The 26,390-nt window shown below is 46.1% G+C and overlaps 1 protein-coding gene across 3 annotated transcripts in view; it reads right to left on the bottom strand.

Moving 5' to 3' along the window:
* Positions 1 to 26,390, bottom strand: part of RMDN1 (regulator of microtubule dynamics 1) — a 33,467-nt gene continuing 7,077 nt past the window's right edge. The window contains exons 1-10 of one of the 3 annotated variants that reach the window (XM_059672078.1): positions 26,094 to 26,225; positions 24,362 to 24,479; positions 17,166 to 17,262; positions 14,112 to 14,271; positions 7,224 to 7,313; positions 5,005 to 5,060; positions 4,324 to 4,411; positions 3,067 to 3,097; positions 560 to 693; positions 1 to 194 (exon numbers count right to left, since the gene is read on the bottom strand). In XM_059672078.1, the coding sequence (XP_059528061.1) occupies positions 144 to 194; positions 560 to 693; positions 3,067 to 3,097; positions 4,324 to 4,411; positions 5,005 to 5,060; positions 7,224 to 7,313; positions 14,112 to 14,271; positions 17,166 to 17,262; positions 24,362 to 24,443 (789 nt within the window). In that variant the 5' untranslated portion in view covers positions 24,444 to 24,479; positions 26,094 to 26,225 and the 3' untranslated portion in view covers positions 1 to 143. Of the gene's footprint in view, positions 195 to 559; positions 694 to 3,066; positions 3,098 to 4,323; positions 4,412 to 5,004; positions 5,061 to 7,223; positions 7,314 to 14,111; positions 14,272 to 17,165; positions 17,263 to 24,361; positions 24,480 to 26,093; positions 26,226 to 26,390 lie in introns of those variants that run through there. The other 2 variants (XM_059672077.1, XM_059672076.1) reach the window with 2 other exon arrangements.

Genomic DNA, 26,390 nt, shown 5'->3' with positions numbered 1-26,390 from the left:
TTGTTATTTGTGAAGAATCTGTGTATTTCAGTTGTCACATGGTCACATCATTGGCACTGAGAGCCAAGACCAGTCGTGTCCACACGCGTACAGTTGGTGGGAGGGCAACACCCTAGGTGTCGTGCGCTGCGTCTCTGAAACGCTCAGTTCTTGCCACTGAACTCTGCGAGCAACTGTGCGGCTTCTCTCTGTATCTAAAACGAAAAGACAGACGGCACAGCAGAGATCAGCTTGTGGAATTCAGGGTCACCGTGGGCTGCAGTTTCTGTGTCCACACCCAGGACGGCAGGTCGTCGGGACAGAATGTCGGGCAGTGCCTGGGGAGGCGTTCAGACTTCCACAGAACACCCCCCTCCCCCCACCTGTTTGTCACACAGGAGTGACTCAGGATTGCAGCCAGGAATGCATAACAGGCCGATAGTAACCAAGCATTTGCTGTGCAGAACTAGCACAAATGTCAGTGCTTCACGTCTGAAACGTGCACCACTGCTTCCAACAAGTTGCATCACACAGCGTGGCTGGGCCTCCCGCCTCCCGCCTCCCGCCGCTGCGGGCACACCTGCTTGTCCTCCTCGGTGCGGGCCGGATAGTCCTTGGCCTTCAGCAGCCAGAACGCAGCGAGCTTTTTGTTCTGTAGCTTCAAGTATGTCTTTCCTAAGAGAAGCAAGTTTTTGCTGTAGAAGTTTGGATCCACTGTTCACAAGAAAGAAAAATTTATCTCAGGCACAATTGTATTGCTCTTATTTTTACCACACGCCCCCGACAGGCTTCCTGTTGGGGGTCTGAATTCCAGTTACCTGTGGTGAATAAATGACTATCCAACTGGGAACCTCCTGTTCGCCTGTTCCTCCCTCCAGACCATGTCACAGCCAATCCGGAGCGCCTCCGGGTGCGGCTCCCGCTGCGCACTCTCCCTCGCGGCCTTTTCTCTGCAGGCGCTGGTCCAGGCTCCCAGCACAGGGCCTTCTCCCAGCGCCTGCTCCCTGCTCACCTCACAAGCTAGAACCTAACATGCACTCAGCACGCGTGAAGTCATGACAACACACACACACAGTACACGCCAGAGCAGCTTGTGCTGGGTGGGGCTACCCCTAAGCACAGATCAAACACAAGCTCTGCCCTTTGGGAATTTATAATGAAAAGGCAAGAGAAACAGGGGCACGATGAATGTGCTGAGCAGGGAAGAAGGCGCCAACAGGTGAGCTGTAAAGTGCGAGGAGATACAGGAAGAGCCGCTCCCTCGCGGGGCTGCACGGGCTGCGGCGGAGCAGGGCTGCGCAGGAAAAGGAGACCCCCAGCACCACGTCTACCAATGAAAGCTGGGATTCCCTACAGGTTCCCTCTCACCTGGGCCCTCGGGGCTCACATCCCACTTCTTCCTGGTGGCTGACCTCCCTCTGCTCCTTACCCCGTTGTCCTACTTCCTTCGCACAGACTTAGGGGCCTCTGCCCGCGGCTGTGCTCACTTCCTCCCGTGACCCCCACTCCTTCCTTCCTCTCTCGCTCAGCAAAGCCGCCCAGAACAGGCCGGCCAGCCCCACCTTCCCTGCAGGTCGCCTCAGAGGCATCGGGCACTCCGCGGCCGCAGGCCCTGGCGGGGAGGGTAAAGCACGAGGAGGGAGGAGGCTTCCAGCCCGACATGGCCCGCAGGAAGGGCCGCCTCACGGGCCTTCAAGGTAAAACGCGGAGACGGCCACTCCCGGGGACTATTTTAGCTCCAGGAGAGTAAGCCCACGGTTTCCTCAGTCCCAGCAAACCTCCCACTAACGCCCTCCAGGAAACTTCACTCCTAGGCCCCATTCAGAGACGGAAAACCCCACGAGGAGGTGGACAGAGGTCGCAGCGAGCCAGAGCAGCTGTGTGACAGACGGAGACCTTCCGACAACTGTTCCGAAAAGCTGCCTCTCTGCTCTGCTGTCCTGAGAGCCTTGAACAAGTCCTCCGAGCAGGCCCGCAAACCCAATTTTCTGTAAGTTTTGTAGAAATACACTTGCATTTTTTTGGTGTATCTGGTAACATGCTGTGTGTCCCTGACTGCTGTGGTTTTAACTTAGAAGGCCTGGGAGGGGAAGAGAGGGGTGGAGGGGCTGATGGGGGCACAGAAAGAGGGACATGTGTAATACTTTCAACAAGAAGATACATTAACAGAAAGGATAAACAGGACAGCGGGGCAGTGTGCGTGTGGAGGCTGCCGTTTCCTCAGAGTGAGAGGCACGGAAGGCCGGGCGGCCGGAGCCTCGGAACCAGCAGCAGGCCCGCTCCTTATTTCATTTTTAAATCCTCACTCAAGGATTTGTTTCTTATTGACTTTAGAGAAAGGGGAGGTGGGGAGGGGGATATCGATCAGTTACCTCCTTTACACGCCCTGATCAGGAAATTAAACCAGCAACCTGGGCATGAGCCCTGACTGGGAATCCAAGCTGCCACCTTTTGGTGCATGGAGCATGTTCCAGCCAGCTGAGCACACGCCAGGGCAGCGGGGCCTACACCTTACTCAAGTGAATAAAACCTTTAAAAACTGTCTGATAAAGCCCAGTACAAAGGTGTGTCAGGATAAACTATCTTTGTTTTAAAATTCCTAACTATATAATAAAAGCCTAAGCGACCATTACAGCAGAATGACCAGCACAACCGGTTGCTATGATGCACACTGACCACCAGGGGGCAGACGTTCAACGGAGGAGCTGTTCCCTGGTGGTCAGTGTGCTCCCACAGGGGGAGCGCCGCTCAGCCAGAAGCTGGGCTCACAGCTGGCAAGCGCGGCGGCAGTGGCAGTGGCAGGAGCCTCTCCCACTTCCGCAGCAGTGCTAAGGAGCAGCGAGCAGGCAGGCGGTAAGGAGCAAGGATTCCTGGACTGCGAGAGGGATGCCCAACTGCTGGCTTAGGCCTAATCCTCGTGGGGAGCCTAAGCCGCAGGGCAGACATCCCCTGAGGGGTCCCAGACTGCAAGAGGATGCAGGCCGGGCTGAGAGACGCCTCCCCCTCCATGCACAAAGGCCTCTAGTTACATATAAAGCATTCACATAATGTTAACTATATTAGTATCTGAAATAAAAAATATTTTACCTTGCTCTGCCTTTTGGAAGTAGCCTAAGGCCTGTAAAAACACAAAGAATGCAAACATAATGAAAAGGATTAAAATAGATTCAATATTTAAAAATCTTCTCAAACGCTATTCCTATTTTACATACACGCGAGGAAGTAGATGAAAACCCCTTAAAATAACGGCCCAATCACCAACAGTAAGCGTAACATAGCACTCAAGGCCCTGAGCACAGAGCACATGGGCCCTCGAGCCCCAAGGTCCCGGCACAGCCTCACGCAGAGAAAGGAGGCCGCGGGCAGCTCGCTCTCCTCTCTCTTCTTCAGTCCCAGCAGGGAACACCCTGAAAACTAGACAAAGTGGAAAGCTGTGTTTCCTCAGTGACACACTGGTTGTACCAGGAGTTTTTAAAGTTATTATTGAAATTCCTACATAAAATGCTACTGTGAGTCTAAAAGGGTTAATTCTTTATGACTCACTTCAACGGTTTTTATAATACACTACCTACCGATTTCTTAAAAACCGGTTTGTTAGAGCAGAGCTGTCTTTTCTCTCAGAATGCACTGTTCTCAATAGCAATAGGTATTTCCCAGCTGTGTAATTTACACCTCAGTGCACCTTACATCGGATTCCACTACAGCTTTCCAGAAAGAAACAGGCTCTCCCTATGACACTAGTATGCAGAAAGCCATTTCAATGGCCTGTTTCCTCACTCTGCACATTTTTTGACAAACAAACCCAAAACGTTTGCCCATAAATCCCCCTCAACATTCTTTCAACAGCACTTAAAAAAGTTATGGAGCCCAGGTAGTGTGGCTCAGTGGGTTAAGCATCGACCTATGAGCCAGGAGGTCATGGTTTGGTTCCCGGTCAGGGCACATGCCCGGGTTGTGGGCTCGATCCCCAGTTGGGGGCAGGCAGGAGGCAGCTGATCAAGCACTGATGTTTCTCTCTCTCTCCCTATCCCTTCCTCTCTGAAATCAATAAAAAAAATGTTTTTATCGATGCCAAGTCGTGCTTTCTTTGGCATGGCAGGGAAATGACGTACAGAGAATATGTCCAAACAGCTTGCTAGGAGCAGGCGCTGTGCTTCCCGCCCGACTTGGGATTCACGTGGCACAAGTTTCAAACAGAAAATGGAGGCAGCTATTTGCCGCGGGCGTCACAAGCCTCCACTAGAGAAATCGACCCAGAGTCGCGGACACAGTGAAGGCCGAGTGGCCGCCTGGACAAGTCCCGAGGGAGCCCTGCGAGTGCCGCCCCGGGAGGCCAGCACTCACCTCCTCGTAGGTAGAGCTGGGAGGGGCTGCAAACAGCATGTTGGCAATTCTTCTCTGATACCAAGGCATTTCAGCAAACGTGTAGCACCTGGGGAAGTAAAGAAACGTTCATGCATCGAACTGACTTACTTTCTCTTCAAGACAATCAAGCTTCTTATCAGACACACAGGACGCTGGTGCTGCCTGTTTAAGCAGCGTGTACCGGACATAACCTCAGAGGCTCACTTCCACCCCGAGTTATGCAGGGACTGACTGACACTGCTCCATCGAGTGGGGGGGCTTGTGATCACATGTAAACAGGGGTGACTACTGGTAACAGCGCTGAGAGGCCGTGGAGCTGCCACGGGTGAGAGGGCATGTGCAGGAAAGAAGGGCGCATACTCAGGGCTGGGCACCACCTGCGGCGTCAGGCAGCGGCTGGGGCCCTGGGCGTGCGCCCGCGGATGAGAGGGGACCACTGCACCTGTTGCTAAATGATCTGAATAACGACGTCTGACAAGATCACAATCACATTTGTATTTCCTAACTACAGGCACAGCTGCTGGTTGATTTAATGGTTAAGCAAGCACTCCTGACTGCCAAGCAGCATTTTAAAATAGCTGACATCTTGCTTTTTTAAACACTACAAAATAAGATCACACTACGTACCACTGAAATATTTATTCAAAGAAATTTTCTTACCAAATACCCATTAGGTGAATCGAAGTCGCATCTTTAGGGTTCAATTCAATTGCTTTCTAACAAGAAATGAGAAAATCAAGCAGAATTTTACTTGTTTACTGAGGAAACACAAGGTAAAACATGTCAGGAAAGTGTCCCTCATTTCTATTTACCATGTGACAGCCCTGTGTGAATTAATGTAAAGTATAAATGACAATAACTTTAACAAAATTACTCCTTTGATACATTATTTTGTTGAAAACTGCTAAGGAAATTTCAGAGGTTAATGTAGTGCCATTAAAAATAAAAGACCCTTTTTAAAAACTGGGACTCCCTAGCGTATGCTTTTCTGCGCACCCACACTATCGCTTCCAGTCAGGAGTGTGTGCGACACACATGTTCAAATCTTTGCACTGTTACTAGTACGGGCTCTGAAGCCAGGCTACTGGGTCGCAATCACAGCTCATGCCTCCTAACGTCTTCGCCCTGGGATGTGTCTCCATTTCTGCCTGGGTTTGCTCTTCCAGAGAATTGAGACAATAACACACCTCCCAATAGAGCTGTGGTGACAATGAAATGAGCAAGTCACAGAAGGTGCTTGGCACAGCAGTGTCTCCGTCACCACTGTTTCCTTTCCTTAGGTCCTGGCATCATCTCTCACAGCGCGGTCGATGGCAGCAGCAGTCACAGAAGGAGGCTAACGAGTGTGACCTGGCGGAACTCCGGCTCAATAGTACGGGGAAGACCAGCGCGGATTGAAAATGTGCTTTTCCACAAAAACCGTTGCATGAGTTATAGCAAAACACAACTGGAAGTATTTACAGCCTCTACTCTAAGCTCCTTCCCTGCTGGAGTCCCGCTGGAAAACCACGCCCTGCCAACGCCATGTACGTCACTGTCTTCTCACCCCGCCAAGGGCAGGGCAGGCCTAGAGAGAAGTTAGCCTCCCGATTCCTGGGCACTAGAGCTCAACCTCTCCCAGGTGGCGGACGGGCTTCTCCCAGCAAACCCTCCGGTTTAATCTAAGTCCAGTTAAATAAAGACAGGCACTCCTCTGACTTAGGTAAACAGGGATCTGAAACAATAGTATAAATGGTAACACTGTCATTTTAAAACACACTGAACACATATACATTTGAAAGCTTATAAAAAACATTGAATTTTAAAATATTATAGCCTTCATGTTCGAAGTTTAGATTAATATACATTAATATATTTTCTGCGATTTTTCACTATTTACGTTGGCAGTTACCTGTCATGTATTTCTACACACCAAGGCACAGAGTAACTGAGATGTGGCATTAGGCAAGATGCCATAGTCACTGAATCTAAGACACCACAACATTATCTTACGTACCACTAAGACTACAAAGGAAGTATAAGATACCACTGACTACACAATGCTGTCTGATTTCTAAGACTTAAAATGTGAAAATGGCCTATTAAATTGAAATGGATAGACACGTGTGTCTATTCACATGTGCGCACACGTATTACTGAGCCTGAAGAAGCAGCTAGGTCTCCTGACTTGCCATCCAATGTTCTGGTCAACTAGTCATTAAAAAATCTAGAAGCTGAGTCTATGACCATAAAATTCAGACATCTGTTGCCCAGCCTACCTAACATTATCCCTGCCCGTGCTTTCCCCGCCTGTGCCTGCTTGGTAGCTCCGAGATGGTCTAGAATACCACGAGAGACGAACATGCTGCAACAGGGCCAGTGTCGGGTGGAACAGATGCGTGGAGAGCCCGGGGCAGCCGAGGAAGCACTTACGGTGATGCGAGCACTAACTTTAGGGAGGTGTGAGCACACCCAGAGGCCACAGCGTACACAGTGCTGTCCTCAGGCAGGGGCTGCGATGCTGGACTGTCAGCCTGTGAGCCCCACAGACTCTGGCTTCGCCACATGACTTGGGTGGGTTGACGAGGTATTACCAGGTATGAGGCAGGTTTGCACACGGGACTTTCTCCCTGGGCCGCCCACTCTTGGAAGCCAGCAATTATGCAATAAAGGAACAGAAACCAATGGAGACGAGAGGCCCCCTGTGCACCCATCCCTGCGTGGAGCAGCTGAGCACAGCCCGCGGGAGCTCAGCTGCACCCCCAGAACAGAGCAAGGGTGCTGCCACAGACCTGAGACCACCGCCTCTCCAAGGCCAGAAAGTCTGAGGCAGTCTGATCAGCTGCCGGAACAGTGAACCAACCACCCAGAAAGCCCACACCTGCCCAGTTCACTGGTACCTCAAAATGCTCCTTGATAACATAGGCATTTGCGATTTTAGCCTTGATGCCTTCGTAATCGCCGACATCACTAATGCAGATGGCACACCACTAAAGACAGAAAACAGATGTAAGAATAACAATACTTAATACTGGTCCATTCAACACAGGTAAAACGGGGTATTTATTCCTCATTCAACAAAAGTTACTGCGCATAAACACCGTACCCAATACACTGGGACAGACGGAGAAGTGGACGGCCTCGGGAGCTCAAGGAGAAGCTGGCCCTGTGTGCTCCTAGACCAGTGGTTGGCAAACTGCGGCCCCTCGAGTGTGGCTCTTCCACAAAATACCACATGCGGGCACGTACGTACAGTGCGATTGAAACTTCGTGGTCACACTCAAGGGGCCAAAAGCCGCATGTGGCTCGCGAACCGCAGTTTGCCGACCACTGTCCTAGACGAAGGTACAAGGCAGAGAACAGCGAGTCTCTAGGATGGTCGTCAACACAACACTGTAGTGATTCACGGTGAGGGGCTGAGTATGAATTTCGAAAAATCCGAGAGCAACTATCATCTTACTTCCTCGTCCTTTGTTCTGGGAGTTGCCTCCCACATCTGCACGGTCCTGCTTCCAGTCACTGGCAATTTGAAACTTTGGAAGCTTGCTGAATTAAAAAATAAAATAATATATCTAGATATTTTTGAAATGACAAAATACTGAAATATTAATCTAAATTTGCCTCATGAAAAATCTAGAAGACAAAATTAAATCTATTAATTGATTGTGTCTTGTATTTTTAAAGTTTATTCTTAAAAATATAAGCTGTTGCCCTGGCCGGTTTGGCTCAGTGGATAGTGTTGGCCTGCAGACTGAAGGGTCCCGGGTTCGATTCTGGTCAGGGGCATGTGCCTTGGTTGTGGGCACATTACCAGTGGGGGGTGTGCAGGATGCAGCTGATCAATGTTTCTCTCTCATCGATGCTTCTGACTATCCCTCTCCTTTCCTCTCTGTAAAAAAATCAATAAAACATATTTTTAAAAAATATATATATATATAAGGTGTTTTTAATTTAAAGAAATGTTAAATATTTGACTTGCCAGCTAAGAGTTTAAAGTTCAAGTTAAATTAAATTGGGAAAAATCATATAGTTGTGGTAAAATTTCAACATTGGTCTAATTAAAAAAGAGGATTAATTCTGTGATCTCAACCAAATTTTTAATATAAAAACCAGTTAGCCAAAACCAGTTTGGCTGAGTGGATGGAGCATCGGCTTGCAGACTGAAGGGTCCCGGGTTCGATTCTGGTCGGGGGCATGTACCTGGGTTGCGGGCACATCCCCAGTGGGAGATGTGCAGGAGGCAGCTGATCGATGTTTCTCTCTCATCGACGTTTCCAACTATCTCTCTCCCTTCCTCTCTGTAGAAAATCAATAAAATATATTTTAAAAAAAACAGTTAAAATTTAATTGATACCTTTTAATAATTATAAAAAATATATATAATCTTTAAATCATATATACATATATATTTGATGGTCTTCCCAGTTAAATTTCAAGACTATAACCGAGGGATGATTTTTTTGGAAAACTCCAAGGGCCTGGGGTGATTCAAAAAGTTTGTTCTCTCTTCGTAAAGGAAATATTTTTTAATTAAGCCGATCTAATATACTTGAAATCACATGGAAAACTTTATCAAATAAAAATTAATAAATATATTTCACTTATATACATATATCTTAAATGTTATGAAGGTTTTGTCCTCTAAGGAGGACAAAATAAAGTAGCTTAAATATTTCTTAAAATCCAACAGCAGGATTTTAAGACAGAATAAAGCAAACAAAAGCCCCTAGCCGCCTGCATTTTAAATTAGGCTGGAGGTGGGGCAGTGTTTGTGCCTTGTGAATCAGACGTATATGTTTACTAAATTTACTTGCTTTGCTTTTTTAATAAAAATGCCTACTTAAATTACTTAATAAATTAGCTTTTAAAATATAATCAAGGTCTCATATAAATTAAGTTATATGAGAAGCCAGTATTTTTATAAACAATTTAATCCTAGTAAAGTTTTCTAAATTACTGAGGCTTCCCATAATCCCTCTGTATATGCAAATGAGCCCAAAAGGGATACTCTTAAAAATATAATTATAAATATAATAAAAAGGCAAAATTTTAAAATTCTGAAATCTCTTCCACTAATATTTATAGGATAATCTAAAGATTGTTGTTAAAATACCAAATCTAACTATAGTAGTAGTCACCATGTGTGTAAGGGAAGTTGTTTAATGTGACATGGCCTGGCACTATCAATTAACATACAAAAAGCAACCATGTCTGTTACATTCCTTGCTTGTTGTAAAAAACCAAAGCTTGTTTAAAACCCTCTAGGTACAGCCTAGAAATTATTCTGGAAGAAAATTTAAAAACATTTCCTTCAAATATCTGGAAAACTGCAATTGGAAGTCTCAATACATTAGGCCCTAAAAAATAAAAGTAAATCATTTGTAGTTTTGTTGTTCCTGACAAAGTTTATGTAAAATTACTCAAAGACTAATGACAGAAGTTTAGTTACTATCATGTATTGTCCATAACCTAGGACAAGTAAAGTTAACAATAATAAAAAAATAAACCTTATTTCAAATTAATTTAAATTAGCTAATTGCTAGAAGTAAACTTTTAAGAAAACTTAATTGTACTGTACAGGAAACTGTTCCTGAAACATTAACTAATTTTTATTGGTGGTTCATCTCCTAGTAAAATTGCTTAACATACAATGAATCATATTTCTATAGAAGAAATTGAAGTTAAAAGTTACCAAAACTGCATTGCAAAATTTCCAAAAAGTCTCCTAATATTTAAATCAAAAAAGGGGGGATAGTGGAATAATGCCCTGTAAGTAAAAGCATTAATTGTTTTAAATTTTTACTTTGAAAATTATTTTTCACTTGTAATGCTAATAGCAAGACACCCATAAAAACACTCATGTGTCAAAATAAGCCAAAGGAAAATTGGGCAAAAATTAAAAGAATCCCAAGTCTAATTTATAAAATGATTCCTTTATTAACCTTTGGTCGAGAATATGTTTGTATATTTCCAGAAAACTCCTCCAAGCCCATGTGGATTCCTGCAACAACGGATCCCAGAGAGGAACTGACGGGACTGCTCCAGCCACAGAATAGCAGTGGCCCCAGAACAACAGAAGAGTAACAATCCAGAAATGGAGATGGTGAAGACGCCTTGCCATGCTAGCAGTCAGCAGCTGTGTGTAGCTGCAGGTTGCCCAGGACCAAACTAGAGAGGGTTGGACCTGCATTGCCACTGTCTGTCCACCATCCAGAATTGAAATATCATTGCTGACATGTACACATAAGAACTGTTGGACATTGAAATTGGGACTCTAAGAACTGTTGGCCCAGAAAGAAACTCACTGCAAACTGATTCCTTTAATGCCTAGCAGCAATTTAAAGGGACATGATAGAACTCCGTCCTTCCCATTGAATTTAAAAATCTTAAAACATACATTCTTGTTAAATTTTAAATAATCAAAAAGGGCGAGATGCCGGAGACCAATTCTAGAATGACAGCAGGGCTGAATCTGGGAATGGCTGATGGCATTTCCCCAAACCTGAATAGGATGCATTAAATTGATTTCTTGGCTGCCACACAGCTCAGGGCATTTTAATCTACATGTTATTGCCTCCTACTGGCCAAACACCTGAATAGCCATAGGCTAATTCTCCCCATTCTGACAATGCCTCTGTATGAAACCCTGACCCTTTGAAGTGTATATTTCTGCCTCGCCTCGGACAATTTGTGTTAATAAAAAGCATGGGTTCCTGAGATGAGGAGATCTTAAGTTTCCTTTAAACTAGGTTCCTCTGACCCCCAAATGCCTTTCAAAATTATGCTGTCTCTGGACTCCTATTTAATCAGCCTTCTCCAGATTTCCTGAACCCTTCTTAATGCTGGAACAGGAACCCTGGCAATTTTGTATTTTTCAATGCTTATTAAGAATAAAAAAAAATGTTGTTTAACCCTTTGCGGTCGTATTAAATTTGGACATGGGTGTCGTACTGGTCGGAATTAATTTCCATTGAAAGAGCAGTGATACAGCCGTAACCGGTTTGGCTCAGTGGATAGAGCGTCGGCCTGCGGACTGAAAGGTCCCAGGTTCGATTCCGGTCAAGGGCATGTACCTTGGTTGCGGGCACATCCCCAGTAGGAGGTGTGCAGGAGGCAGCTGATCGATGTTTCTCTCTCATCGATGTTTCTAACTCTCTATCTCTCTCCCTTCCTCTCTGTCAAAAATCAATAAAATATATTAAAAAAAAAAAAAAAAAAAAAAAAAAAAAAAAAAAAAAGAAAGAGCAGTGATACATAACATGCAAGATTATGAAGGATAAACAAGATTTATTAATTCTTTTTTGGAACTACATCACTACTAGGAGAATCACTACAAACGTTATCACTTTCTACGTCAGAGTCAGTATTCAAAATAAAACTCTTCATCGTTACTTTCAGATTCGCAATACACTTCTTTCGGTAACTTTCTTTTTGCCATTTTGGAGTATTATTTTGAAATATCTTAACAAGTGAGAATACCTAATTACAGTTAAACGTAATTTTCAAAGCTTTATTTGAAATTCTGTGAAGTATCTCCGAAGCTTGTCGATTTCTTCACTCTCAAAAGGCGACTGACTCGCCACGGTGTTTTGCATGGCGAGTGTGGAACGACCGCGTTTGTTTATATTGAGTTTCGATATCTCCGATTTGTCAGGGCAATGTTTTGGTTCGTGACAAGGTCACTTAGACACTTAAGAGCTTTCAGAGAAATTATGAACTGATACATGAATGAATAGAATTAAGATTCGTACGGTTCCTTGCTGTGGTGGCTGAGAGCAGACATACGACCGGAACAGTAAAAAAGCTTTGGTGGCTGAGAGTAGACAAACAACCGCAAAGGGTTAACACACACACACACACACACACACACACACACACACACACCCCTCTACACACAATAGACAGACTTGAATCAGGTGACTGGAGGATCACGCGGGATCTCACCCGCTGTTCTGACCCGCTCCCAGGTCTCAGGGCTCGGAATACAACCCCCTTCTCTCAGGCACCCACTGTCACCTACGCGCACAGCAAACCTCCTCCCCGGTGAGGCTGCATCTTATGACTCACAGTGAATTATCAATTAGCAGGAGCTGATGGCAGGAGGTGTGATCACGGCGATTTTATTTCTATATTTGTACTTTTTTCTTAAACATTTTTTATTGGTTTCAGAGAGGAAGGGAGAGCTAGAACATCAATGATGAGGAGAGAGTCATTGAGCAGCTGCCCCTGCATACCTCTTACTGGGGATTGAGCCCGCAACCTGGGCATGTGCCCTGACTGGGAATCAAACTATGACCTCCTGGTTCATAGGTTGACACTTAACCACTGAGCAACACCAGCCGGGCTGTATTCTTTTCTAAATTTCCAAAATGTCTATTGTCGATACTGTTTACATTATTTAAAAAAGGAAGAAAACTTTCAAATGGATATTCTAGCCAAGAAGGGGTAATACACTTACCTTCTTGCCTGAAACAGTGAAAAAACAAAAACAGACAAAATATAAGAAATAATGATTCTCAAGATACCACGCAGTAGGCAACAGAGACACCTGAGAGACAAGGTGAGCCTCCTAGCTCCCACAGTCAGAAACAAGACAAGAATTGCCTCCCCTCCACACTGTGCTGGGAGCTCTAGCTAGGGAAACCGGGCAAGATTGAGAAACGAAAAGAAAGAGCACAACTATCTCTCTTTATAGATGACATGATCCTATACTAAACCCCTAAAGAATCTACAATAAATAAATTTAGCAAAGCTACAGGGTATAAAATCAATACACTAAAACCAACTGCATTCCTATACACTAGCAATGAACAATACGAAAATGAAATTCAGAAAAGAATTCCAATTACAGTAGCATCAAAAAGACAGGAAGCCCGACCGGCGTGGCTCAGTGGTTGAGTGTTGACCTATGAACCAGGAGGTCACGGTTTGATTCCTGGTCAGAGCACATGCCCAGGTTGCAGGCTCAGTCCCCGGTGGGGAGTGTCAGGAGGCAGTCAATCAATGATTCTCTCTTATCATTGATGTTTCTATCTCTCCCTCTCCCTTCCTCTCTAGGAAATCAATAAAAAAATATGTATATTTAAAAAAAAGATATGGGAGCAACCTAGGTGTCCATCAATAGACAGAAATGGATAAAGAAGAGGTTGTATGGAATATGACTCAGCCATAAAAGAATGAAATCTTATTTGTAACATGGATGGACTGGTTCTGAGCCACAAAAGAAGTCTCGACAAATTTAAAGTATTTCTATCTGTTTTATCCTAAATATACTAGTAAACCTGTGTGTTTGTGTGTGTGTGTGTGTGTGTGTGTTGGGGGGGGGGATGGGGAGACAGGAGGGACCAGCCCCACAAGGAAGCACTGGAAATGTGTCACAACGGCCTGCGGCTCCACTGGAGCAGCCTGACGTGATCAAGTGACGTCCTCATCCAGAACGCCCAAACGCCTTTTCTCCCAGGGTCCACTGGGAGCCGGTGCTGGGCCAGGCAGGAAACGCAGAGCTTGCGGAGTCACGTCTGAAAGCGACCCAGACAACAGAGCATGAGGAAAAGAGAAAACGCCTGTCAGGTGCTGCACTCCTGGGAGCCGAGATCCAGGGAACCATGAAACTGCTCCCAGGCGTCCACAGTGCACGCCGGGAGTGGCTCGCCAGGCCCTCACGGAGGAGGCGCTCGAGAACGGAAGGAAAGCTCGTCGTTAGCCCCTCTCCTACCGTGTGAATCCGGGACAGCGGTAAGCAGACAGCGGCCCGGGACGAGGCGGCGCTGTGACCTCAGGCGCCTCACCTTGTGGGCCGCAAAGCTCGCTTCGTTCTTCTCCAGCGCCCGCTTCGCGTACTCCAGCGCCTCGTACACCAGGGCCTTTTTCTCCTCCGCCGAGGTTCCGCTCAGCTGAGCCAGGTCCCGGGATGCCCGCGCCAGACGCCACAGCAACTCGGCATCTTCACTAATTTGAAGTAAATAGAAAACCACCATTTTATTGATTTTAGAGAGAAACATCGATGACCTCCTGTATGCACCCCAACTGGGGACCAAACCACAACCTAGCTATGTGCCCTGACTTGGGACTCGAACCTGTGACCTTTTGGAGTTTGGGACAATGTTCCAACAAACCGAGCCACTCGGCCTGGATAAAACCACCATTTCAGCTCGCATTTTGAAAACCGTCAAAGGTCACATCACTAAGGAATACATTGGTCTTTCAGTTCAGTAAGGGTACAGCCAGCAACACAATACCAAATGCCGTTATTCATAACATTCCTTTTGTTATTCTCTCACATGACTTTATTTACTACAATTTCCTACAAAATACCCAGTATCACACATAGATATTTACTTACCTTAATATCTAATTACACACCTTCCTTCGAACACCTGCCCACGAAGCACGGCCTGTAACCAGGGCTGGACTGCGAGCCAGTGCTCACACAGCACAGCAGGCACGGCGGCCTGACACACAGCGTCTGGTTACGGCACAGCCTGCTGAGCCCGCCCCACAGTCCCTCCGCAACAGGCACCGAAACGTGCATGTCAACGAATGACTGAGGACGACGTAACCTCCAAATGCATCGTGTCTGAACCATGGGGAGTGGCATTTCTCAAGTAAGGGCACTCAACTCCTTGAAGAACGGCCACTTACACAGAATGATGTAAATTAAGAAATGGTTAATAAACAGAAGAGTAACCACAATTAAGAGGCAGAAATAGTTTTAAAAGTAACCTTAAATTCCTTTTTATTAAATGTCTACCTTTAGGTCTACTGTTATATACAGCATGGGGCAAAAGTAAGTTTACAGTTGTTTATGTGGCAAATAATATAAATATTATGAGATAATATAAGAATAAACTTTGTTACCTACTTTTGCCCCACCCCTGTGGGGTTTTTTGGTTAATCCTCGCCCAATAATATTTTTTCCATTGATTTAGACAGAGTAGAAGGGAGGGGGAGAAACAAAGAGAGAGAGAAAACATCACTGTGAGAGAGACACATCGACTGGCTGCCTCCCACACACGCCCCAACCAGGGCCGAGGATTGAGCCTACAACCGAGGTACTTGCCCCCAACAAGAATCGAACCTATGACCCTTCAGTCTGCGAGCCGACCCTCTAAACCAGTGGTTCTCAACCTGTGGGTCGCGACCCCTTTGGCAGTCGAACGCCAAAGACCATCCTGCATATCAGATATTTACATTACAATTCATAACAGTAGCAACATTACAGTTATGAAGTAGCAACGAAAATAATTTTATGGTTGGGTCACATGAGGAACTGTATTTAAAGGGCCAGAAGGTTGAGAACCACTGCTAAACGCTGAACCAAACTGGCTAGTGTTATTTCTTCTTTAAAAAATATATATATATGCCAAAACCGGTTTGGCTCAGTGGATAGAGCGTCGGCCTGCAGACTGAAAGGTCCCAGGTTCGATTCCGGTCAAGGGCATGTACCTGGGTTGCGGGCACATCCCTAGTAGGAGATGTGCAGGAGGCAGCTGATCGATGTTTCTGACTCTCTATCTCTCTCCCTTCCTCTCTGTAAAAAATCAATAAAATATATTAAAAAACAAACAAACAAACAAAAAACATAATTTCCTTTAAAATATATATATATATATATATATATATATATATATATGTATATAATTTTTTATTTTCAGAGAGAGAGGGAGAGAGAGAAACACTGATATGAGAGCAGAACATGGAGGAGCTGCCTCCTATCAGGGATCAAGCCCAAAACCCAGGCATGTGCCCTGACTCTGAATCAAACACACAACTTTTTGGTGCAAAGGACGACGGCCAACCGAGCCACACCAGCCAGGGCCCACCCTGTATTTGTTAACAAAAATGGTACTAATAGAATTTTAGACTGCAGAAAGCAATAGCATATTTATAACTCAATGACTATGGAGTAACACCTAACAGCTTACTTTTCAAGTAATTACTGAAGTCAGTGTACAATGCAAACCAGTCACCTTAAGTTACTGAGGGGACCGTGGAAGGAGACAGGTCCTGTAGATACTTAGGAAGTAGAAGGATCGGGGTCTTGGGAATCCAAGACAAGCAGTAGAAAATGACTCTATCTTTAGTTAAGGATGTGAGGTTGATCAATGACCTGGAAATACCCTGACTTACTTTATAGTCTGAATCCACTCCACCTCTATCCGCCCCCCAAAAAGTATACACTGAAACTCTGGACTAAACATGTACCGTATTTTTTATTTTATTTTTAAAAATTGATTTGAGAGAGAGAGAAACATCGATCGTTGCCCCTGTACACTCCTCCACCAGGAACTGGACCAGCAGTCTGGGTATGTGCCCTGGCCAGGAAATCCAACAGGCGACATTTGGTGCCTGGGACAACCAACTGCGCCACATGGGCCAGGACAGGTACTCTATTTTTTAAAAAGGAGGTATTTTGAGTTTCTCTAAAAAACCGTGCTTCCAAAATGACACAGATACCGTCCAGTGGAGGCATGCAACTATCCCCATTCACTTAAATCTTACACCAGACACTAATTTCAAGAAATGATAAATATACAATAGAGATGACAAACATATATTCAGCAACTTACCTTTATGATCCAAAACAAAATCACAAAATGGACAAAGTATTTCAAATTTGTACTAGAATAAGTTGGACAACCTTTTCTAAATCAAAATGTAGCATTTTGGAGTCATTTAATGTCAGAAAGAAAGAGCTATACGTGAAACTCTAAGAAGTGCTGTTTTGAATAGAAACCTTTAGGAACTATGAAACCTTCTGGCACCGGGACTCGGGCCGAGTGTGAATGAGTGTGAACGTACACGACAATGGAGGAAGCCGCAGCCCAGGCCCCGCTGCTCACCTGTCCTTGTGCTGGGTCAGCAACTGGTAGAGTCTCTCCGTCTCCCCGCTTTCGTAGAGGTAGTCTGCTTGTTGGAGGATTTCTTCAACTCGGAAGCCTGTGAAAAAACAGGAAGTAGGTCTTCCGAGCCACACGGCAACAATTCTAAGCGGCACTTTCATATACAAGCAAAGAAATTAGAGAGGCTCTGATGTACCTCAATGTGTAAGCATGAAGCTATCGTAGGGATTTACTTAAACCATGGAAAAAATATTAGAAAGCCTGTTCTGCTACTAAATATGATGCATTTTTAAAAAGGAGAAAGGGACCTCCTGTGAGGTGTTAAGGTGCCTCCGCACCCTCCAGTCTTCACTGTTCTGCTGCTAAGTGCCAGCTGTGAACCAAGACAGAACACCCAGCCACGTTAACCGCCTGCGGGCTGACCCTCTAGATCCTCCTTACGACCTGGCTCACAGACACGTTACAGGGAAAAAAGCCAAATGTGTCATCATCAAAAACTGAGGTGAAATTGACAACATACTTCACTGATCCGTGCTCCAACCACTCATCGGCTGGTCTAGACACCCTTGCCAACCCCTAACCCTTACCCACAGTGCAACGCTCTGAAGGTGACTAGTGATGAACTCAGGATCCCCCAGTGTTACTAGGAACAGACCCTGAATCTTGTCTTCTGTCAGGGTGCTTACCACTCAGTCCTATGAGCCCCACATTCTAATGTGTCCAGTTCACTTTATTATTCATTTTGGATTGCTCTGATGCCGGGAGCCGGTCCATCCTTGCTGTTTCAAGGGACCTGGCATATATAGCATACGGTTCTTAATATGTTTGCTCACCTTCTTGGCGCTGTGTTTTAACCAAGGTCACCTCTCCGAGAAGGGTTGAATCTCCAGGTAGGGATTTTCCCCTGAAGTTAGGGAGGGGATGAAACTCCTTAACTAAGTGCCAGGCGGGTAGTTAATCAATTTAACTACAAACAATCATGCTTAAGCTACATAATCTTTACTCCCTGGAATGGAGATAAGAAACGCCCTAACCTTTGGAATAGAAATTGACAGGATTAGAATCAACTGGTATAAATACAGATGCAACAAGACAACAACAGACAGAATTCAGAACACAGAACCTACACAGAACGTTCTCTAGAGACAGAAGAACTTCGCTGGAGAGAACATGGCAAAAGATCCTGGACTGAACCTGACTACAGAAATTGGCAAGAGAACCTGACTAGAACCTGGTGACTGAACCTGGCTTGAGAACCAGGACAGAACCTGGCTGGAGAACCTAGCGAGGGAACATGGCCACAGAACCTGGCTGGAGATCCGAAGCAGAACCTCTCTGGAGATCCAGACCAGAACTTGGCTGGAGATCCGGGCTAGGCTGCTGATCAACTACACGCTGTCTCCGTGTCATTCCTTCTTCGCCGACTCCGTCTACACCTTTGGGAACCCCTGGACCTGCTGGGGTTGGACCCCGGCACTCTGACTAATCACAGTGCATCGCAGGTTAGAGTTTTTGAAATACTAAAACCTAGATTAGTGGTCGGCAAACTGCAGCTCGCAAGGCACATGCAGCTCTTTGGCCCCTTGAATGTGGCTCTTCCACAAAAATACCGACTTCTGCGCATGGGCCACGAAGTTTCAATCGCACTGTACGTGCGCGCCCGCATGTGCTATTTTGTGGAAGAGCCACACTCAAGGGGCCAGAGCCGCATGTGGCTCGCGAGCCGCAGTTTGCCAACCACAGACCTAGATCATCAAAAAAGGGAAAAAACTCATGAATTTATGGCACAACCATAAAGTATTTTTTAAATTAACATCATGATCTAATCATACTAGTGTAAGAAAAATAAAATAACAGCAAAAAAAACCTAAAATTATAGTGTTTTTTAAAATTTCTTCTTTAATCCTTAAATCTATGCTAGAGTTTAATAATATTCATCTGGTTAACAGCTGATTAATTTTCTTAAGTTTGCTTCCATTGTATTCTATTATTTTTATCAATGGCTGGTTCTTCCAATTTGGATTAGAACAACCCAAAATTCTTTAAAAAGGAGTAAGCAGCAGTCTCGGCACCCTTAGTCGGTAGTGGTGGCAGAACAGGCCCCCATCAGGTCCACATCCCGATCCCTGGAACCTGTGAAAAGGTGGCGCTCACAGGTAAAGGGGAGTTAAGTGTACAGATGGATTAAGGCTGTTAATCAGCTAACTTCAAAATAGGAAACCATCTTGGATCTGGGTGGGCCCAAGACCATCACAGGCCGTTAGACGGCGCTGAGGGGGGCAGAAGAGTCAGGAGGTCTGACCACGGAGATAGGCCCGGGATAGGGCTGGGCTGGAGCCAGGGTGGGCTCTCAGACAGGAGTGTGGAGGAAGCCTCTGAGCGGAGGAGCCAGGAACACTTTCCCTAGAGCCTCCAGAGAACACAGCCCTGCCCATCCCTGCCGTGAACCCAGCGGGGCCCACTTTGGACTTCTGACCTATGAACTGGAAGGTAGTGCATCTGTGTTGTTTGGAGTCACTGAGTGTGTGGAAACGTGGTGCAGTGGTAACAGAAACCACATGATATCAAGTACACTGGTCTGGCAGGTCTGAGTGTGCACATGGCATGTGTGAGCAGCAGTTACACTCAATCCTACTCACTCTCATGGAAGCCCTCCCACTCCCCAAGGACCCTGGCAGAGACCACTGTCCCTAACATGACCCAGACTCCATGGTCACCACCCAGGCGATTAGAAGAAACATGTAGAAATCTAGTGAACAATGTAAAATATTTAGCTTCTTTGTGCTTGTTATTCTATAACTTAAGTCACTTACCTCCAGTTCCTTTACTCTACAGCACAGCACATGCACTACATGTCCCGGCTCAAATACGCTTTCCCTGACGCTAACAGCAGCTCTGAAGCCACCAGGGTGTGGTTTGTAAGGAAAGGGGCACTTCCTCTGATACTGCAGACCCCAGCACTGGGTGGGGGCATGCAGACACGCACACCTCTGCAAATCGGCTGTAAGTTACTCATTTCGTGCTCTGCACTTCCCCTGAAAACAGTTAAAAAATAAGCTATGTTACTGACATAAAGAGACCATCCTCTATAAAAGGGACTCAACTTTTAAAGTAAGTTACTTTTCAACTTCAGTAAGCAATACATATTCCAAGATGAACTGAGGTATTCATTTACCTACAACTGTACAGTGAAATTTTACATTTAGCCTAAAATGAATATTCGCAGAATCATAATTCTTGAATATTTGAATTTTTTAAGTCAATGACGTGACTGCATGTGTGTGGTGGTCAACTCTGGTGTGCTGGTTCTCGCGCTGAGTGCACCCTGGAGCGTGTCAGAGGTCCCTGGACAGGGATGGAGCCCCCTCTAAGCTGGGAACAGCTCTATTTCTGAAGTTTCTCTGTAGAGGGCTTAGGAAGCGCTGAAGGGTCGTCAGTAGAGAAGCAAGGTAAGTGGAGAGAGGCTGAAGTGCTCAGCAGGCCGTTGAGGGGAGGCCCTTTCAAGCGCACGCACACGCACGCACACGCACGCACACATGCAGTCACATCATTGACTTAAAAAATTCAAATATTCAAAAATTACGATTCTGCGCATATTCAAGAATTATGAGCACTGCACATGTGCTACACACCGGGAGGGGCTTTAGGGTCTGTCCACTTGACGGCAATAAAAAACTTTCTCCTGGAGTGCTTCGCCAATAGGTATCTGGCACAACTGTGTGGTCAATAGAGACGTTGCCATTAAACAATGAGTCCCATAACCCTCTCCACTGGAATGCCAGAGCATACACGCCCTTAGATTAACTTCTCAAAATGTCGCACTGCAAAAAAGTCTCCCTGCAGAACGCAATTCAATTCCAGTAAATGAAGAAAAATTTAACTGGTTTCAATGAGCATGAAGCAGATCTAAAGAGAATTAAACAAAAGCTTTCACGAGTGGAATTATTTGAAGACTAATTTCAAAAAATATGAAAAATAAGAACCACAGCACAGCAAAGCGAACGGAGAGGACCAGGGAAGCCACGTTTTCACATGAACACGGACGGTTCTCCACGTTACAAAAACATGGCTCATTTTATCAACAAAAGTTTCAGAAACAAATTACATGAACATGCCAATCAACTGATTATAAAGGGAGGTTTTGTTTAAGAAAACAAAGCTAGAGAAAATGAAGGGAGGCTAAATACACATCCACATTCTGTTCTCCGCACTAACAGTAAAGTGCTCTAAATACGCCTGAAAATAGAGTAAGGTTCTAAAACACAGGCAGGTTTCATTACGATCTGCAATAAAAACAATGAATTCCGTTTTCAGAACAAGTTACGCCTGGAATATTAAAATGCTGCTTTTTCCAGGTTTGATCTGTTGCTAGGACTGGCACTGCGTCTAGAGTTATTTCGCATACGTGCACGTCTACTTTCACACGGCCGAGCAAGGGGGACTCCTGACCGGCTCATCCATGCAGAGGTGGAAGCCAGCCAAAACGGAAGAACCAGCATGTGCTGGGTAAAAGGGTCCGGATTCCTGTAACTTAACACACATCCACCACACACACTGGGGGCCAAAGGACAGCTGCACGCACAGCAGGCCAGCACTGCACGTCACGAGTCCCAGCGCGTCTTGGTGCGGTCGCTCAGGAGCTGTGGAAGGTAGGTCCGTCCTGGTGCTGAGTAGACACGCTGGAGAGCTCAGGCGTGCTACCCCATTTCTGTTTCCAACTCGCATGAATTCAAGTTCAGTCAAATGCTTGGTGTATAAACCCTGTACTACTGTCTCCTCAGTACGCTCAGAACAGTACGTTTAAATAACGTTAAATCTGAGCTCCTTCAGGATTTCCCCAGGTCTCTCTGCACTTTTTCAGAGGAGCCTCCTGGCCAGGGTCAGCATCACCTTTCTGAGGTGGGGCCGAAGTACCATTCTCTCCCAGGACACTTACTCCCGGTGGAAGCCCCATGCACTCTCCTCCAATTCTTCACGATGCTTCCCGTCACTGAGCTGAGAGGGGCCGGCAGCCCAGTTAGGGTGCCTTTCGTTTCCACCCCCCAGCCACAGGGAGCCACTTCTGGTGCACATGCCCACTCTCAGGAGCTCTCTCCTTTCCTGTACCGAGTTCAGATCCTTCAGAGGGACGCCAGCAACATTTGTGCCTTTGAACACCGTGCTCTGCGTCCCACAGCCCCCTCCACTGGATCGTGCCCTCCATGGATCCGTCCACGACAGATGTCAAGTGGATGCCAAACCACTGCCAATAAGAAACAGACATGGGAAGGGTCCACATTCACCACTTCCAGTGACACACACTTTGGGAACACCCCCAGGCGACACGCACGGAAATATCCTGGGATGGAAACAACGCCCAGTCTGCAGCAGGGATGGCACTGAGAGTCATTATTTAAAGATGGACACGTTGTGCCTGACAGCATCAGGCATGCTTCCCCTCCTCTGGGGCATGTGTCTGCTGCCAAGATCTCCAGGCTGGAGTCTGCAGGGACAAGGTCACCTCTGCTGGAAACAGGCAAAGGCTGTCTGGCTGGACACCTGCCGCGGCACCGTAACCCAGCGGTCGCCAACCTTTCGGACCTCACGGACCCCAGTGGTCCGGACCACCGGTTGGCGACCACTGCTCCAAAGGTTTCCTTAACACAACGGTCACCAACCTTTCGGACCTCACGGACCCCAGTGGTCCGGACCACCGGTTGGCGACCACTGGCGTCATCAATATCGCAAAGCCAAGTGCACCACTCAAGCACTTCGTAAGGTGCTGAGGACCAGGCCAGGCTGCACAACCCGGTTCCTGCAATGGAGAGCTCACTGCGGTGAATGGTCTCCTCTGAAGGGAATGCCTCCTCAGCTCACATCTGCCACCTGCCATTAGGTTGGGTGTTGCCTACAGGGACAGGGAGCCACCAAGGGTGGGTACCCCCAGCTGGTCCACAGGAGTCCTGGGGTCCCACTCCCCAAGCTCACTCAAGAAGTGGGGTAGCCCTAGCCAGTTTGGCTCAGTGGATAGAGCATCAGCCTGCAGACTGAAGGGTCCAGGGTTTGATTTCGGTCAAGGGCATATGCCTGGGTTCAGGTTCGATCCCCAGTAGGGGGCATGTAGGAGGCAGCTGATCAATGGTCCTCTCTCATCATTGATGTTTCTATCTCTCTCTCCCTTCCTCTCCCTTCCACTTTCTCTAGAAATCAATGGAAATATCCTCGAATGAGGAATAACAAAAAAATAAATAAATAAAAGCTGATTTGTTCTATTTGCCAAAATATGTCATTGAGCCAGAGACAAAACCAAGTCCTCTATTTTGACCTTCATGAAAATGGAGGACAAAAAAGATAAAAAATACACAGAAGTTCTCAATTACCTGCTTTTTAAATAGTCACCGGTAAATAAAACCAGTAACTAGTAATTTTTAGCTAATATTCTGAAATTCTTTACATATCGGAACTTTAGTAAGAATGTCTATTCAAATCAAATCTCTGCTTCTTTCCCCATCTCCTTCGTAATGATTAAAAAGTGGGGCTGTGAAAAAAGGCTTAACCCATCAATTAAGAGTTTTTCTAATATGCTGAAATATTGGCTGTCTACATACATACACAACTTAACTAAATTTTTAAAATATGGCAACTCTAAATATATGTTCATTTAGGTACAGTATGCCAAATTAGAAATTTGATGTAATTTTTCTACTTTTCAACCAGTTATTTGATATTTAATATCAAATTGCATTCTGTTTATAAACTAAATACTTCCATCTCAAAGTAACTGGGCCCTTGGTAACTGTGCCAGGAGGAGTGCGCCACGTCGGCATAAGGGAACGAACGAATCACTGCGCTGCTATGAGCGGGGACTGCCACCACCTTCTCTCCCGGCCCAGAGTCAGCGCGGTCAGCATGTGGCTCAGATATGGTCTCTGTGGGATATTCTCTTTTCCCTCCACAACACCTCAGCCCTTTAAAAATGTATCAAACACTCTTACCCCAAGGAGCCTACAGAATTATAACATATTAATGGGATATTTCTCACGGAAGGAGCTATAGTTATTAGAAGAATATATGTCAGACCTACATGTAGAGGAAAGCAGAAAATAATCTAGCCTATAATAATATTAGTTTCAATATCTACTAAAAAATAACTAAGTTATTAACCCAAAAACGACACACATAAATCACTAAGTGTTCCTGATGACTAGCTGGCTTACCTTTGGCTGCGGCATGAACCACAGCAGCTGGAGAAAGGAGCTGATAAGTTTCAAATCCCAAGTAAGACCAGGCTGAGAACATAAGGCTTCTTCTGAAAGCTCCTGGGTTTCCCCTCACCTGTGGAAACATCAAACAGAACATCTGAAAGATTCCATCCCTCTTCTTCAACCCCAAAGCGACCAATCCCAAGATAGTGGAAGCTCCAAATTCACCTCATCAAATTCCTCAGTGAAACGACTGCACATTCCTGCTTTACAGGGAGAGCATATACCATTAAGAAAAGGAAAATCTGTAACAACTGCTAACGGTGGCAGCTTATCTAAAACTCAGTCATGTTCACTGACAAGTGCTAGACTGAGGAGGATAGTCTACTGCTATGGCTCAGTACACGAAACACCAACATGTAACTGCCAGTCCTTTTTAAAAACTAGTTCTTCTTTTTTACTGACTTCAGAGAGAGGAAATGAGAGAGAGAGAGAGACGTCAGTTTGTTGTTCCACTTGTTTATACATTCATTAGTTGATTCTTGCATGTGCCCTGACCGGGGATTGAACCCACAACCTTGGTATATCAGAACTGCTCTAACCAGCTAAGCGACTCAGCCAGGGCAATCATAGCAGTCTTAAGACCACACAAGATGAAAAATATTATCTACTACAGCCCGGTGCATGGAAATTCATGCACTGGAGGGGGGGTCCCTCAACCCAGCCTACCCCCTCTCACAGTCCGGGAGCCCTCAGGGGTGGGAAGCGACCCGGTGATCAGGGGAAGGCGACGCCCCATCACACCTCTGCTGCTGCCACTGCCGGCAGCGCAAGCCTCACAGGCCCTGGTTACCTGAACCTTGGGTGGCCCTGGGCGGCTGGGGGGCTGAGGGGACTGGGGGACTCTGGAGGCAGGCGCCCCGGCAGGGCTGAGGGGACTGGGCACGCATCTTTGAGGGCGGGGCAGTCAATTAGCATATTCCCTCCTTATTGGTTGTGGGTGCCGCCATCTTTTGAGACAGCATGAGGGTCAATTAGCATAGTCCCTCCTTATTAGATAGGATGATAATTACTTTGCATAAAGGTGTGAATGGCTTTAAGTAAAGATTCTTCAAAAGTGACCCATGGCCCTGGCCAGTGCAACACAGCTGGGTGAGCACCTCCTGTGCACAAAGGATCCGGTTCAGTTCCTGGTCAAGGTACAATCCCTGGTTGGGGTGTGCCCAGCTGATTGCTTCTCTCTCTCTCTCTCTCTCTCTCGCCCTTCCCCCTCTCTCTCTCTTTCTCTCTCTCTCGCCCTTCCTCTCTCTCTAAAATCAATAAAAACATATTTAAAAAAATAAAACAGTGGCATGTCATTAAAAAAAGTAACCCACAAACCCACAGTTTTCAGTAAACAATGAATAAAATGAAGAGTATATCCAAGATATAGAAACGACTTTTCATAACTCTGGCCAGAACCCCCAGGACCCCCAAGAAAGGAGGCATGTGTGGGTCTCCCCGCCCCCAGGGAAGTGCGCACCACCACCTCCCTTCCTGCTGGCTCAGTCCATCCTATGCAACAAGCCCTGCCCCCTTTGTGAGCTGGGAGCTCCCTCGCCTTAGGGCAAAGCTCACACTGCTCCCTCCTGACTTCACCTCTTCCTGGTCTCACTTTCCAACTTCTCTTTTCAAAACTCCAAAATGCCGTCTGCACTCTTACCCCTCCACCTCCTCCTCTTATTCTCTCGAGCTCACACACACCCACCTGTACCCCCCACTCCACTGCGGGTACCTGGCAAGGGCGTGCCACTGCCTGTGGCCATTCTCGTCTCCTCTGACTGGACCCAGCAACAGCATTTCACAGCAGCTCCCTCCCTCCCGTTTTTTTCTTAAATCATGAATGGATGCTAGATTTTTTAAAAAGAGATACGTGACATACAATAAACAGACCATACATACATGTATCATTGAAGACACTTTACAAGCCTGTAAAACCGTCACATCAGTCACGACAATGAACTGCCTCTCTGGAACCACCCAGCCTGGTTCCTGACACCCCTCC

This window comes from Myotis daubentonii, chromosome 17 (genome assembly GCF_963259705.1).
Source record: "Myotis daubentonii chromosome 17, mMyoDau2.1, whole genome shotgun sequence".
Classification (NCBI taxonomy): Eukaryota; Metazoa; Chordata; class Mammalia; order Chiroptera; family Vespertilionidae; genus Myotis; species Myotis daubentonii.
This window is presented reverse-complemented; position numbering and strand designations above follow the sequence as displayed.